Source organism: Heterodontus francisci, chromosome 34, assembly GCF_036365525.1.
Source record: "Heterodontus francisci isolate sHetFra1 chromosome 34, sHetFra1.hap1, whole genome shotgun sequence".
Taxonomy (NCBI): Eukaryota; Metazoa; Chordata; class Chondrichthyes; order Heterodontiformes; family Heterodontidae; genus Heterodontus; species Heterodontus francisci.
Window position 1 is genome coordinate 13,045,850 of NC_090404.1, and position 12,278 is coordinate 13,058,127.

The 12,278-nt window shown below is 45.9% G+C and overlaps 1 protein-coding gene across 6 annotated transcripts; it reads left to right on the plus strand.

Moving 5' to 3' along the window:
* The first annotated feature begins 4,065 nt into the window (after positions 1-4,065).
* LOC137349068 (zinc finger protein 551-like) lies at positions 4,066-11,481 on the plus strand. Of its 6 annotated transcripts, none has more exons than XM_068014367.1 (2): positions 4,066-7,497; positions 8,870-11,481. In XM_068014367.1, the coding sequence occupies exon 2, from the start codon at positions 9,220-9,222 to the stop codon at positions 10,087-10,089; it is 870 nt and encodes a 289-aa protein (XP_067870468.1). In that variant the 5' UTR covers positions 4,066-7,497; positions 8,870-9,219; the 3' UTR covers positions 10,090-11,481. The 6 variants fall into 6 exon arrangements, with proteins under 6 accessions (XP_067870468.1, XP_067870470.1, XP_067870472.1 ...); XM_068014369.1 differs by having other exon boundaries at positions 4,066-4,649; XM_068014371.1 differs by having other exon boundaries at positions 4,066-4,627.
* Positions 11,482-12,278: the final 797 nt, after the last annotated feature.

Below are 12,278 nucleotides of genomic sequence, written 5' to 3' on the forward strand. Positions count from 1 at the left end.
CTGAGAGCTGAACACTGAGTGGTGAATTTCCTTTAGCTTTCTGAAATGTGTTTATCCATTTCTCCTGTCACACTGTAATGCAGGTGTCCTATGGCAAGTTCAGGGAGCAGCTCCCATGAAGCTGAAGGGACAAGAGACTGGAAATTTATTGAATCATGGAATTATGGAATAGTCCAGCACAGAAAGAGGCTATTCGCTCATCGAGTCTGTCCCAGATATTTTGAAAAGTACTTCAGTTAGCCTGATTCCCCTGGCGTTTCCCCATATCCAGGCCATTTTGTATCCTTCCAATATTTATCCAATTCCCTTTTGAAGGTGACTATTGAATCTGTATCCACCACCCCATCAGGCAGCTCATTCAAACCGGTCATTGCGTAAAAAACTCTGACCACTCAGTGTCACCTCTGGTTCTTCTGCCAATCTGTGTCCTCTGGTTATTGACACTTCAGTCATAGCGTGCCTAATCAGTAAATGAGATGCTGTTCCTCGAGCTAGCGTTGATGTTCATTGGAACACTGCAGCAATCCCAGGACAGAGATGTGGGCATGAGAGCAGGGGGGGGGGGGGGGGGGTGGGATGGTGGGGGTGGTGTTGAAATGGCAAGTGACAGGAAGATCAGGGTCATGTTTTCGGACTGGGCGAAGGTGTTCTGCAAAGCGATCACCCAATGTAGAGGAGACCGCACTGTGAGCAGTGAATACAGTCTACTAAATTGAAAGGAGTACAAGTAAATCACTGCTTCACCTGAAAGGAGTATTTGGGGCCTTGGATAGTGAGGAGCGAAGAGGTAAAGGGTATTACACCTACTCCGATTGCATGGTTCGGTACCGTAGGAAGGGGATGAGTTGTTGGGGGTAATTGGAGGAGTGGACCAGGGTGTCGCAGGTGGAAGGATCCCTTCGGAATGCTGACAGGGGAGAGGAGGGGAATATGTGTTTGGTAGTGGCATCACACTGGAGGTGGCCTCTCCCCAGTGTGAACTTGTTTTATTTATTTATTTATTGATACAGGCCCTTCAGCCCACCGAGTCTGTGCCGACCATCAACCACCCATTCATACTAATCCTACACTAATCCCATATTCCTACCACATCCCCACCTGTCCCTATATTTCCCTACCACCTACCTATACTAGGGTCAATTTATAATGGCCAATTTACCTATCAACCTACAAGTCTTTGGCTGTGGGAGGAAACCGGAGCACCCGGCGAAAACCCACGCAGTCACAGGGAGAACTTGCAAATTCCCCAGAATTGGAGTCGGGTCGCTGGAGCTGTGAGGCTGCGGTGCTAACCACTGCGCCGCCCACAGTGTATCTACAGATTCCTTTTAGTTATAAAGCTCTTCTCAGTCAGAAATTTAAAAGGTCTCTTATCAGTGTGAACAAGTTGGTATTCAGTGAGGTGAGATGACTGTGTGAATCCCTTCCCACACATGGAGCAGGTGAATGGTCTCTCCCCACTGTGAATTTGTTGGAGTTTCAGAAGGTTGGATGAATCAACGAATTCCTGCCCACACTCAGTGCAGGTGAACGGCCTCTCCCCAGTGTGAATCCGCTGGTGTCTCAGAAGGTGGGATGATCGAGTGAGTCCCTTCCCACACATGGAGCAAGTGAATGACCTCCCCCCAGCGTGAGTGTGTTGGTGGCTCAGTAAATGCTTTTGACATTTAAAGCTCTTCTCCCAATCAAAACATTAAAAAGGTCTCTTATCAGTGTGAACAAGTTGGTATTTCAGGAGGCAGAATGAACAAGCAAATCCCTTCACACACACAGAGCAAGTGAATGGCTTCTCCCCAATCACAGCACATTGGTGTGTCAGTAAATCCTCGTTAGTTTTAAAACTCTTCTTACAGTCAAAACATTTAAAATGTCTATCAGTGTGAGTACGCTGGTGTGTTAGGAGGTTGGAAGACTGAGTGAATCCTTTCCCACACATGGAGAAAGTGAACGGCCTTTCCCGTGTGAATGCGATGGTGTCTCAGTAGATCTTTTTTGCTTTTAAAGCTCTTCTCACAGTCCGAACATTGAAACGGTCTCTTATCAGAATGAACCCACTGGTGTGTCCATAGGTTTGATAAAGTATTAAATCCCTTCCCACATTTAGTACAGGTGAATGGCCTCTCCCCAGTGTGAACTTGCTGATGTGTATAGAGGCTGGCAGACTGAGTGAATCCCTTCCCACACACGGAGCAAGTGAACAGCCTCTCCCCAGTGTGACTGTGTCGATGGGTTTCTAACCTAATCGGGATGGGTAACTGAATCCCTTTCCACAGTCCCTGCATTTCTATGGCTACTCCAGTTGAAGCCTCAGCCACACAGAGAACATGAGTACAATTTCTCCCCACTGTTTTTCAGTCTGTGGACTGTCCAGTCAGTGCACTGGAACACACTCACTCGGGTTTGTGCTTCTTGGTGCTTTTCCAGTCACGCTGATGTTTGAAATCTTTTCCCACGGACAAAACAAACAAACATTTCTTCTTCCACATTAAAAGGATGATGATGTTTTGTCCTGATGAATCGAGTGGCTGTCCGATCTTGACATGATGGTTGATTTGAGTTTGCTGTGTGTAAATCCTCCCCTTCTTTTCCCCTGTAAAAGGAGTTTATAAAAGTCATCACTGTCAGTCCAGGATAGAAATTCACAACATTCTCTCCTCCTGCTTCCTGTTCCAGGATGGCCATGCCTGCTCCGTTTCACATTTCCACTGATAACGATACCAGCCATTAACCCGGGCCTGTCTCCGGGGGAGGTCCCACAGCTGCCATCCCGCTCGGTAGAAACCTGGTTCTGGAAGGTTTTTATTCAGGGTTTGAGACCTACACTGGATGTTGTAAATTAGATAATGTTCCCTCTTTTATATTGGGACCTGGGGCTGCATTTGTTTTGTATAAAACCCAGTTTGCCCAGGGTTTATTAACCCACTCCCCCAGCTTCCTCCTTCATATTCCATTTCCCGTACTTTTGCTCTCACCCCTTCGCCCTCTCCCAGAATGTAGGGTTCCCCTTGTCCTCACCTTCCACCCCACCTGCCTCCACATTCAATGCATCATCCTCCATCATTTCCCTACCTCCAGCGTGATGCCACCAGCAAACACATCTTTCTCTCCCCTTTCAATATTCTGCTGGGACATTTTCCTCTGCAACACCCTAGTCCAAACCTCTATCACATCCAACACCCACCTCCCTTCTCATTCAAGTGCAAGAGACATAACACCCGCCCTGTTAACTCCTCCCTTCTCTGTCCAAAACCCCAAACACTCCCTCAAGGTCAAAAAGTGATTTACTTGTACTTCTTTCAATTTAAGATATTGTATTCACTGCCACGATGCGGATTCCTCTACACTGGAGAGATCTAAAGCAGATTAGGAGAGCGCTTTGTGGAACACCTGCATTCAGTTCACAAGCATGACCCTGAGCTTCTGGTCGTCTGTCATCTGAATTCTTTGTTCCACTCCCACTCTGCCCTCACCCTCCTACACTGTTCTAATGAAGCTCAAGAGAAGCTCAAGCAACAGCAACTCATCTTTCAATTTGGCACTTCAGTCTTCCGGACTCAACACTGAGTTCATCAATTTCACATCATTTCAGTTACAATTCTGTGGGATGTAAACAGTAACCGCGGCACTTACCGGCACCTTCGTGAGAGATGGTGAGAAACAACTATGTGCAGAGTGAGAATAAAATCAAATCAAATCTGAAAATCCTCCCCTTCCAATACCCTGTAAATGGAGTCTTGAAAGGTCATCACTGTCAGTACAGGATAGAAATTCAGAACAGATAATTCTCGTTTCTCTGGAACATTTTTTCCTCTCTTTCTCCCCCAAAGCTGTGCTCAAATCTAAACCCATCGCACCATTTATTTCCTCCACTGTCAGTTTTCTCTCTCCCTCTACTCTGGCTGGGTTCAGTTCTCCAGCCCCTGTGTGCACTGTGAGAATCAGATCAATGAGTCAATGATTTTCTCTCCTGATCACATGGACCATGAAGCCCCGCCCACTCCGTCGTCACCAAGATGGCCACGCATGCGCTCTGCTCTCCGTTCAAGCAAGATGGCGGCTATTACTTGGGCCAGTTCCTGGGAAAAAGCCCGGAGTTGCAAACGCGGTCCTGAAGGTTCCTATTCGGGGCTTGCGGCCTAGAGCAGTTGTTTCTGAAGCCCACCCGCCGGCTTCATTCCTCCCCTGCGCCCCACCGACTCTGAGCAGCTGCAAAAGCGTCTCCAGCACTCGCACAGCTCTGATCAAAATGAGCACTGCCCCATCACTGCGCCTGCGCATTGGGCTCCTGTCGTGTGACACGGCTCCAGCTGTAAAAACAGTCTCTGTCCATCACTGATTGCAAATTCCAGCTAAAAACCTGAGGGAATAACAGTGAGAAAGGAAATGAAGTGGATGTTGTGTAGCTGGATTGTCAAAAGGTGTTTGATAAGATGTTGGACAGGAGGCTTGTTGATAAAATTAAGGCTAATGGTATTATTGGATACGTTCATTTTAGATGGAGTTTGCAATAGGTGATGGATATGCAGGTGCACATGCTGGTCGAGCCTGTGAACTGGAGACAGGCGAGAAGAGCCGCTGCAGTGCCCTCGTCTTCTGGAAGCACCTGTAAATGGACTTTGATGTTTATGTAAGGATGTTTCCTCTTGTGGGTGAGTCCAGACTGGAGGGTTTTTAAATTAGGGGTCACCCTTTTTAGGACAGAGATGAGGAGAATTTTTATTTCTCTCATAGGTTGTGCAACTTTGGAACTCTCTGCCTCAGAAGGTGGTGGAGGCGGGGTTATTTGATATTTTTACGGCGGAGGTAGAAAGATTCTTGTTAGGTAAGGGAATTAAAGGTTATCCAGGTTAGATGGGAGTGTGGAATTCACACACAAACAGAACAGCCATGATCTTATTGATTGGCAAGTGGGCTCGAGGAGTCGAATGGCCTATTTCTGCTCCAAATTCATATGTTCGTATTCACATGAAACTTTGTACAGTGAATTGCAATTCCAGATTATTCCTGCTCTGTTCAATTTTTCCTCTGTATCCTTGTCTTCCAATTTATGTCATCAAATGTATGGAGATCTTAATCGTTAAGAGAAATGGTGCATGGTTATACTAATCACATCTCAGGATGAGATTTGGATGAACTGACATAAAAACAGTGTGGGAACACGATGAAACAATACTTGAACAATTCAAGAGCTGGGTTAAGGAATAATTGGGCAGACGGGATGTCACCATTAGAAAAAGGCGAGTCCCTGGTTTCAATAAATCAACTGGAAGAAGGGTTAGGGCAGGTTAAGGTTAAGACAGTCATCATTCAGAAAATTTGCTGTGGAGTGGGTTTATATCAGACTGGGAGATTGGTGTCAGTGACTGTGGAGTTGATTTATATCAGACAGGGAGATTGGTGTCAGTAACTGTGGGGTTGGTTTATATCAGACAGGAGGAGATTGGTGTCAGTGACTGTGGAGTTGATTTATATCAGACAGGGAGATTGGTGTCAGTAACTGTGGGGTTGGTTTATATCAGACAGGAGGAGATTGGTGTCAGTGACTGTGGGGTTGGTTTATATCAGACAGTGGGAGATTGGTGTCTGTGACTGTGGGGTTGGTTTATATCAGACAGTAGAAGATTGGTGTCAGTGACTGTGGGGTTGGTTTATATCAGACAGGAGGAGATTGGTGTCAGTGACTGTGGGGTTGGTTTATATCAGACAGGAGGAGATTGGTGTCAGTGATTGTGGAGTTGGTTTATATCAGACGGGGAGATTGGTGTCAGTGACTGGAGTTGATTTATATCAGACAGGGAGATTGGTGTCAGTGACTGTGGAGTTGGTTTATATCAGACAGTGGGAGATTGGTGTCAGTGACTGGAGTTGATTTATATCAGACAGGGAGATTGGTGTCAGTGATTGTGGAGTTGGTTTATATCAGACGGGGAGATTGGTGTCAGTGACTGGAGTTGATTTATATCAGACAGGGAGATTGGTGTCAGTGACTGTGGAGTTGGTTTATATCAGACAGGAGGAGATTGGTGTCAGTGACTGTGGAGTTGATTTATATCAGACAGGAGGAGATTGGTGTCAGTGACCGTGGAGTTGGTTTATATCAGACAGGGAGATTGGTGTCAGTGACTGTGGGGTTGGTTTATATCAGACAGGGAGATTGGTGTCAGTGACTGTGGGGTTGGTTTATATCAGACAGGAGGAGATTGGTGTCAGTGACTGTGGCTTTGGTTTATATCAGACAGTGGGAGATTGGTGTCTGACTGTGGGGTTGGTTTGTATGAGACAGGAGGAGATTGGTGTCAGTGACTGTGGAGTTGATTTATATCAGACAGGGAGATTGGTGTCAGTGACTGTGGGGTTGGTTTATATCAGACAGTGGGAGATTGGTGTCAGTGACTGTGGGGTTGGTTTATATCAGACAGTGGGAGATTGGTGTCAGTGACTGTGGGGTTGGTTTATATCAGACAGTGGGAGATTGGTGTCAGTGACTGTGGGGTTGGTTTATATCAGACAGTGGGAGATTGGTGTCTGACTGTGGGGTTGGTTTGTATGAGACAGGAGGAAATTGGTGTCAGTAACTGTGGGGTTGCTGTTTCGTTGCTGAGAAATTGGGACTCTTTTCCTTGGAGAAGAGGTTGAGAGGCGATTGGACAGAGGTATTCAAAATCGTGAGAGGTCTAGACAGAGTAGATTGGGAAAAACTGTTCCCATTGATGGAGGAAACGAGAACAAAAGGGAATAAATTTAAGGTAATTGGCAAAAGAGGCAATGGCAACATGAGGAAAAACTTTTCACGCAACAAGTGGTTAGAATCTGGAATGCACTGAATGAGGGTGTGGTGGAGGCAGGTTCAATTGAGGCTTTCAAGAGAGAATGGGATTATCTGAAAAGGAAGAATGTGCAGGGCTACTGGGAAAAGCTGGGGGAGTGTCACTAGGCAAATGGCTCCTTCAGAGAGTCAGTGCTCTCATGACGGGCTGAATGGCCTCCTTCTGTGCTGTAGCAATTTTGGGATTCTGGGTCCTGCATTTTTATTTACCCTCGTGTCCAACACTCACATCAATAATACAGGGAATTCCTGGAATCGCGCTGCAGATCCTTCTTTATCTCGAGATCAAATGTCTGTTGCATAATTGTACAAGCAGTTAAGAGGATCCTGTAATCTCCGCCATCTGATACTTTCATGCAGACTTTAAACAATTTATTTTAAATGGGTTTTCTTTAAGGAAGTAAACACGTAACTTAAATTGGTAGACTCAGGACTGTCTTTGTCGAATATTTATCACAGTCATTTTCTGCGCTGTAACCATTCTGTGAAATTCACACCAGAGGAGCCTAGTGCGCAGGCGCAGAGCTGGACTGTATCTGGAGCATGCGCATTGTCACTTTCATCAGAGCTGTGCGAGTGTTGGAGAAGGTTTTGCAGCGGCTGAGAGTCGTCGGGGCGCAGGGGAGGAATGGAGCCGGCGGATGGGCGGGGAGGCTTCAGAAATACCTGATGTAGGCTGAAAGCCGCAAATAAGAACTTCCAGGTCTCGCGTTTGCAGCTCCGGGACTTTTTCCCGGGTACAGGCCCAGGTTAATGGTCGCCATTTTGGCTGAGCGGGGAGCAGAGCGCACGCGCGACCACCTTGGTGACGACACACAAAGTGGGTGAAACTTCAGGGTCCCAGTTACCAGGAGAGAAAATTATTGACTCATTGATTTCATTCTCACTCTGCACACAGAGGCTGGAGAACTGAACCCAGTCAGAGTTGAATAAAAGCAAAATACTGCGGATGCTGGAAATCTGAGATAAAAACAAGAAATGCTGGAACCACTCAGCAGGTCTGGCAGCATCTGTGGAAAGAGAAGCAGAGTTAACGTTTCGGGTCAGTGACCCTTCATCAGAACTGACAAATATTAGAAAAGTCACAGGTTATAAGCAAGTGAGGTGGGGGTGGGGCAAGAGATAACAAAGGAGGTCTAGATTGGACCAGGCCACATAGCTGACCAAAAGGTCACGGAGCAAAGGCAAACAATTTGTTAATGGTGTGTTGAAAGACAAAGCATTAGTACAGTGGGTAAGCAAACTGAACAAACTAAGATGAAATGAAATAAATGCAAAAAAAAAAGATTGTAAAAAATGTAAAAAAAGAATGTAAAAAAAAAAGGAAGAAAATATAACTAAAAATGAAAGTAAAATGGGGGCCTGTCATGCTCTGAAATTATTGAACTCAATGTTCAGTCCGGCAGGCTGTAGTGTGCCTAATCGGTAAATGAGATGCTGTTCCTCGAGCTTGCGTTGATGTTCACTGGAACACTGCAGCAATCCCAGGACAGAGATGTGAGCATGAGAGCAGGGGGGAGTGTTGAAATGGCAAGCAACCGGAAGCTCAGGGTTCTGCTTGCGGACTGAGCGGAGATGTTCCGCAAAGCGGTCACCCAGTCTGCGCTTGGTCTCCCCAATGTAGAGGAGACCACACTGTGAGCAGCGAATACAGTATACTACATTGAAAGAAGTACAAGTGAATCGTTGCTTCACCTGAAAGGAGCGTTTGGGGCCTGGGATAGTGAGGAGAGAGGAGGTAAATGGGCAGGTATTACACCTCCTGCGATTGCAGGGGAAGGTGCCCTGGGACGGGGACGAGGTGGTGGGGGTAATGGAGGAGTGGACCAGGGTGTCGCGGAGGGAACGATCCCTTCGGAATGCTGACAGGGGAAGGGGGGAAAGAAATGGTGCGATAGAGGGAGGTGGGAGAGTGTGTGGGACGGGGATTTGCAGCTTTGGGGGAACGAGAGAGGAAAAAATGTTCCAGAGAAACGAGAATTGTCTGTTCAGAATTTCTTATATAGTACTGATAGTGATGACTTTTGTATACTGCTTTTACAGGATATTAGAAGGGGAGGATTTCCATACAGGAAACTCAAACCAAAGATCACATAAAGATCTGACCAAGTCACTTGATTCATCAGGACCTGAATATCATTGGCTTTTGAGTGTGGAACGAGAAATGTTTGGCTGTTCTGTCTGTGGGGAAAGATTTTAAACATCAATGTGACTGGAAAAACACTGTAACACAGACACTGAGTGAGAGTGTTCCAATGCACTTACTGGAGAGAGAGATCTTTAACCAGTTCCACAGTCTGAAAAAAGATTGCACCATTTATAGCGGTGAGAAACTGTATGCAGGTTCTGTGTGTGGATGAGGCTTCAACAGATCACCTGTAGAGAGCCGCACCATGGAGAAACCGTGGAAATGCGGGGACTGTGAGAAGGGATTCAGTTATCCATCTGAACTGGAAACTCATTCACACAGTCACATTGGGGGGAGGCCATTCACCTCCTCCATGTCTGGGAGGGGATTCACTTGTTCATCCTACCATCCGACTCACCAACTTGTTCACTCTGATCAGAGACCTATTAAATGTTCTGACTGTGAGAAGAGATTGAAAAGAAAAAAGGATGTGCTGACACAGCAATGCACTCAAACTGGGGAGAAGCAGTTCACTTGCTCTGACTGTGGGAAAGGATTCACTAATCCATCCAACCTTCTGACACACCAGCGAGTTCACACTGGGGAGAGACCATTCATCTGCTCCGTGTGTGGAAAGGGATTCACCCAGTCATCAGCTCTGCTCACCCACCAACTTGTTCACACTGATCAGAGACCATTTAAATGTTCTGACTGTGAGAAGAGCTTTAAAAGCAGAAACTACTTGATGCAACACCAGCGAGTTCACACTGGGGAGAGACCGTTCATTTGCTCCGTTTGTGGAAAGGGATTCACCCAGTCATCAGCTCTGCTCACCCACCAACTTGTTCACACTGATCAGAGACCATTTAAATGTTCTGACTGTAAGAAGAGCTTTAAAAGCAGAAACTACTTGAATCAACACCAGCGAGTTCACACTGGGGAGAGGCCGTTTGTCTGCTCCATGTGTGGAAAGGGATTCACCCAGTCATCTGCTCTGCTGACTCACCAACTTGTTCACACTGATCAGAGACCATTTAAATGTCCCGACTGTGAGAAGAGCTTTAAAAGCAGAAATTACTTGATGCAGCACCAGCGAGTTCACACCGGGGAGAGGCGTGTGTGGGAACAGATTTAGTAATTCATCCACCCTGCTGAGACACCAGCAAGTTCACAAGTCACTGTAGGGATTGGATTCTATTGTTAGTTTTTTTTTCTTCCTTTGGATGTGGGTGTCGCTGAGCGAGGCCAGCATTTATTGCCCATCCCTAATTGCCCTTGACAACTGAGTGGCTTGTTAGGCCATTTCAGAGGGCTGTTAAGAGTGATCCACATTGCTGTGGGTCTGGAGTCACATGTAGGCCGGACCAGGTAAGGGCAGCAGATTTCCTTCCCTAAAGGGCAATAGTGAACCAGATGGATATTTGTACAATAATTAGTAATAGTTTCATGGCATCATTACTGAGGCTAGATTTCAATTCCAGGTTTCATTAATTGAATTTATTAATGAAACTTAAATTCCACCAGCTGCTGTGGTGGGATTTGAACCCACATCAGAAGAACATTAGCCTTGGCTTCTAGACTATGAGTTCAGTGACATTACCACTATGTCACCATCTCCTCTGAACACATCCATCTTCTTTCTGACAATTGGGGTTTGTTCCTGCTGATGCGAATAACACCTATAACTAGACTGGTGTTTAATACTCTGGATAAATGTCAAATAAATCCGCTTTGTTTCCAATACACAGTGTGTGTCGAGTATTTGCTTCCAGGATAAGAGGAGACTAACTGAAATGCTACTGTTGCTGGTTCTATTTTTGGGCCTTTCCTCCTCTGTTGAAGAAGGACTTGTCACGAAAGGTGCTACAAAAATACATTAGGATGTTGCAAAACATTTTACAGCTAATGAAGTGTAGAGGGATAAAAACAAAGTGCTGGCATTGAGGTGGGGGCATAAGGAGATAAGACTGAGTACAGATCATTCAGTGTCAGAGGGTATTGTCAAGGGGTCAGATTAGAAGAAGGGATGGGGTCAGAGGGAAGTGAAGAGGAAGAAGGATCTGGAGGGGTGTTGGTACCCATGAACTGCTGGAGCTTGTGTTCCTTAACAACTGCAAGGAAGAAAAAAATGTTTTTGTTATTGCATCGGATAAGATGAAGGATGAAATGAAACCTCGGAGCAGAACAGCTTTGAGATAAGGTGCTCCTGGAGAGAGAAGTCCAGTGTGTACATGTGGCGTCGCATGGCACTGAGTGTGGATCTCAGGATGCGGTGAGAACAGTGGTCCGAGGAATGTTGTATTTCTCGGAGATACCTGTAATCTTGAGTGGATTCAAAACATGAAGGATGCAACTTCAGTTGGAATCCATGTGGAATAAGTCGGAGCCAGAGATAGTTGCTGAGGAAGGAGATATGGCTGTGAAAACGAGTTTTGGTAGACAAAACAGTGTTTTTAATTTCAGATTTCCAGCATCTGCAGTATTTTGCTTTTATTGAAGTGTAGAGAGAGCTTTACTCTGTACCTAACCCATGTTGTACCTGTCCTGGAGAGAGGTGGGGGTGGGTGGGGTCAGGGAGTGGAACTGAGAGTGAAAGAGGGGGCAGAGAGAGAAATAAGGATTAAGGTTTGGTTAACAGGCAGAAAGCAGAGAGTAGGAATAAGCGAGTAATTCTCGAGTTGGCAGGCCGTGACTAGTGGGGTACTGCGGGGATCAGTGCTTGGGCCCCAGCTGTTCACAATATATATCAATGATTTAGATGCGGAGGCCAAATGTAATATTTCCAAGTTCATGGATGACACAAAACTAGGTGGGAATGTGTGTTGTGAGGAAGATACAAAGCGGCTTCAAGGAGATTTGGACAGACTTAGTGAGTGGGCAAGAACGTAGCAGATGGAATATAATGTGGAGAAATGTGAGATTATCCACTTTGGTAGGAGGAATGGATGTGCACAGTATTTCTCAAATGGTAAGAAGTTAGAAAGTGTAGATGTACAAAGGGACCTGGGTGTCCTTGTCAATAAGTCACTGAAAGCTAACATGCATGTGCAGCAAGCAATTAAGAAGGCTAATGATATGTTTGGGGAAACTGGGCCTGTATTCGCTAGAGTTTCGAAGAATGAGAGGTGATCGCATTGAAACCTACAAAATACTTAAAAGGATAGACAGGGGAGATGCAGGTAAGGTGTTTCCCCTTTGTGAGGAGTCTAGAACCAGGGGACACAATTTCAAAATAAGGGGGAAGTCACTCAGGACGGAGATGAGGAGAAATTTCTTTACTCAGATGGCTGTGAATCTTTGGAATTCTCTACCCCAGAGGGCTGT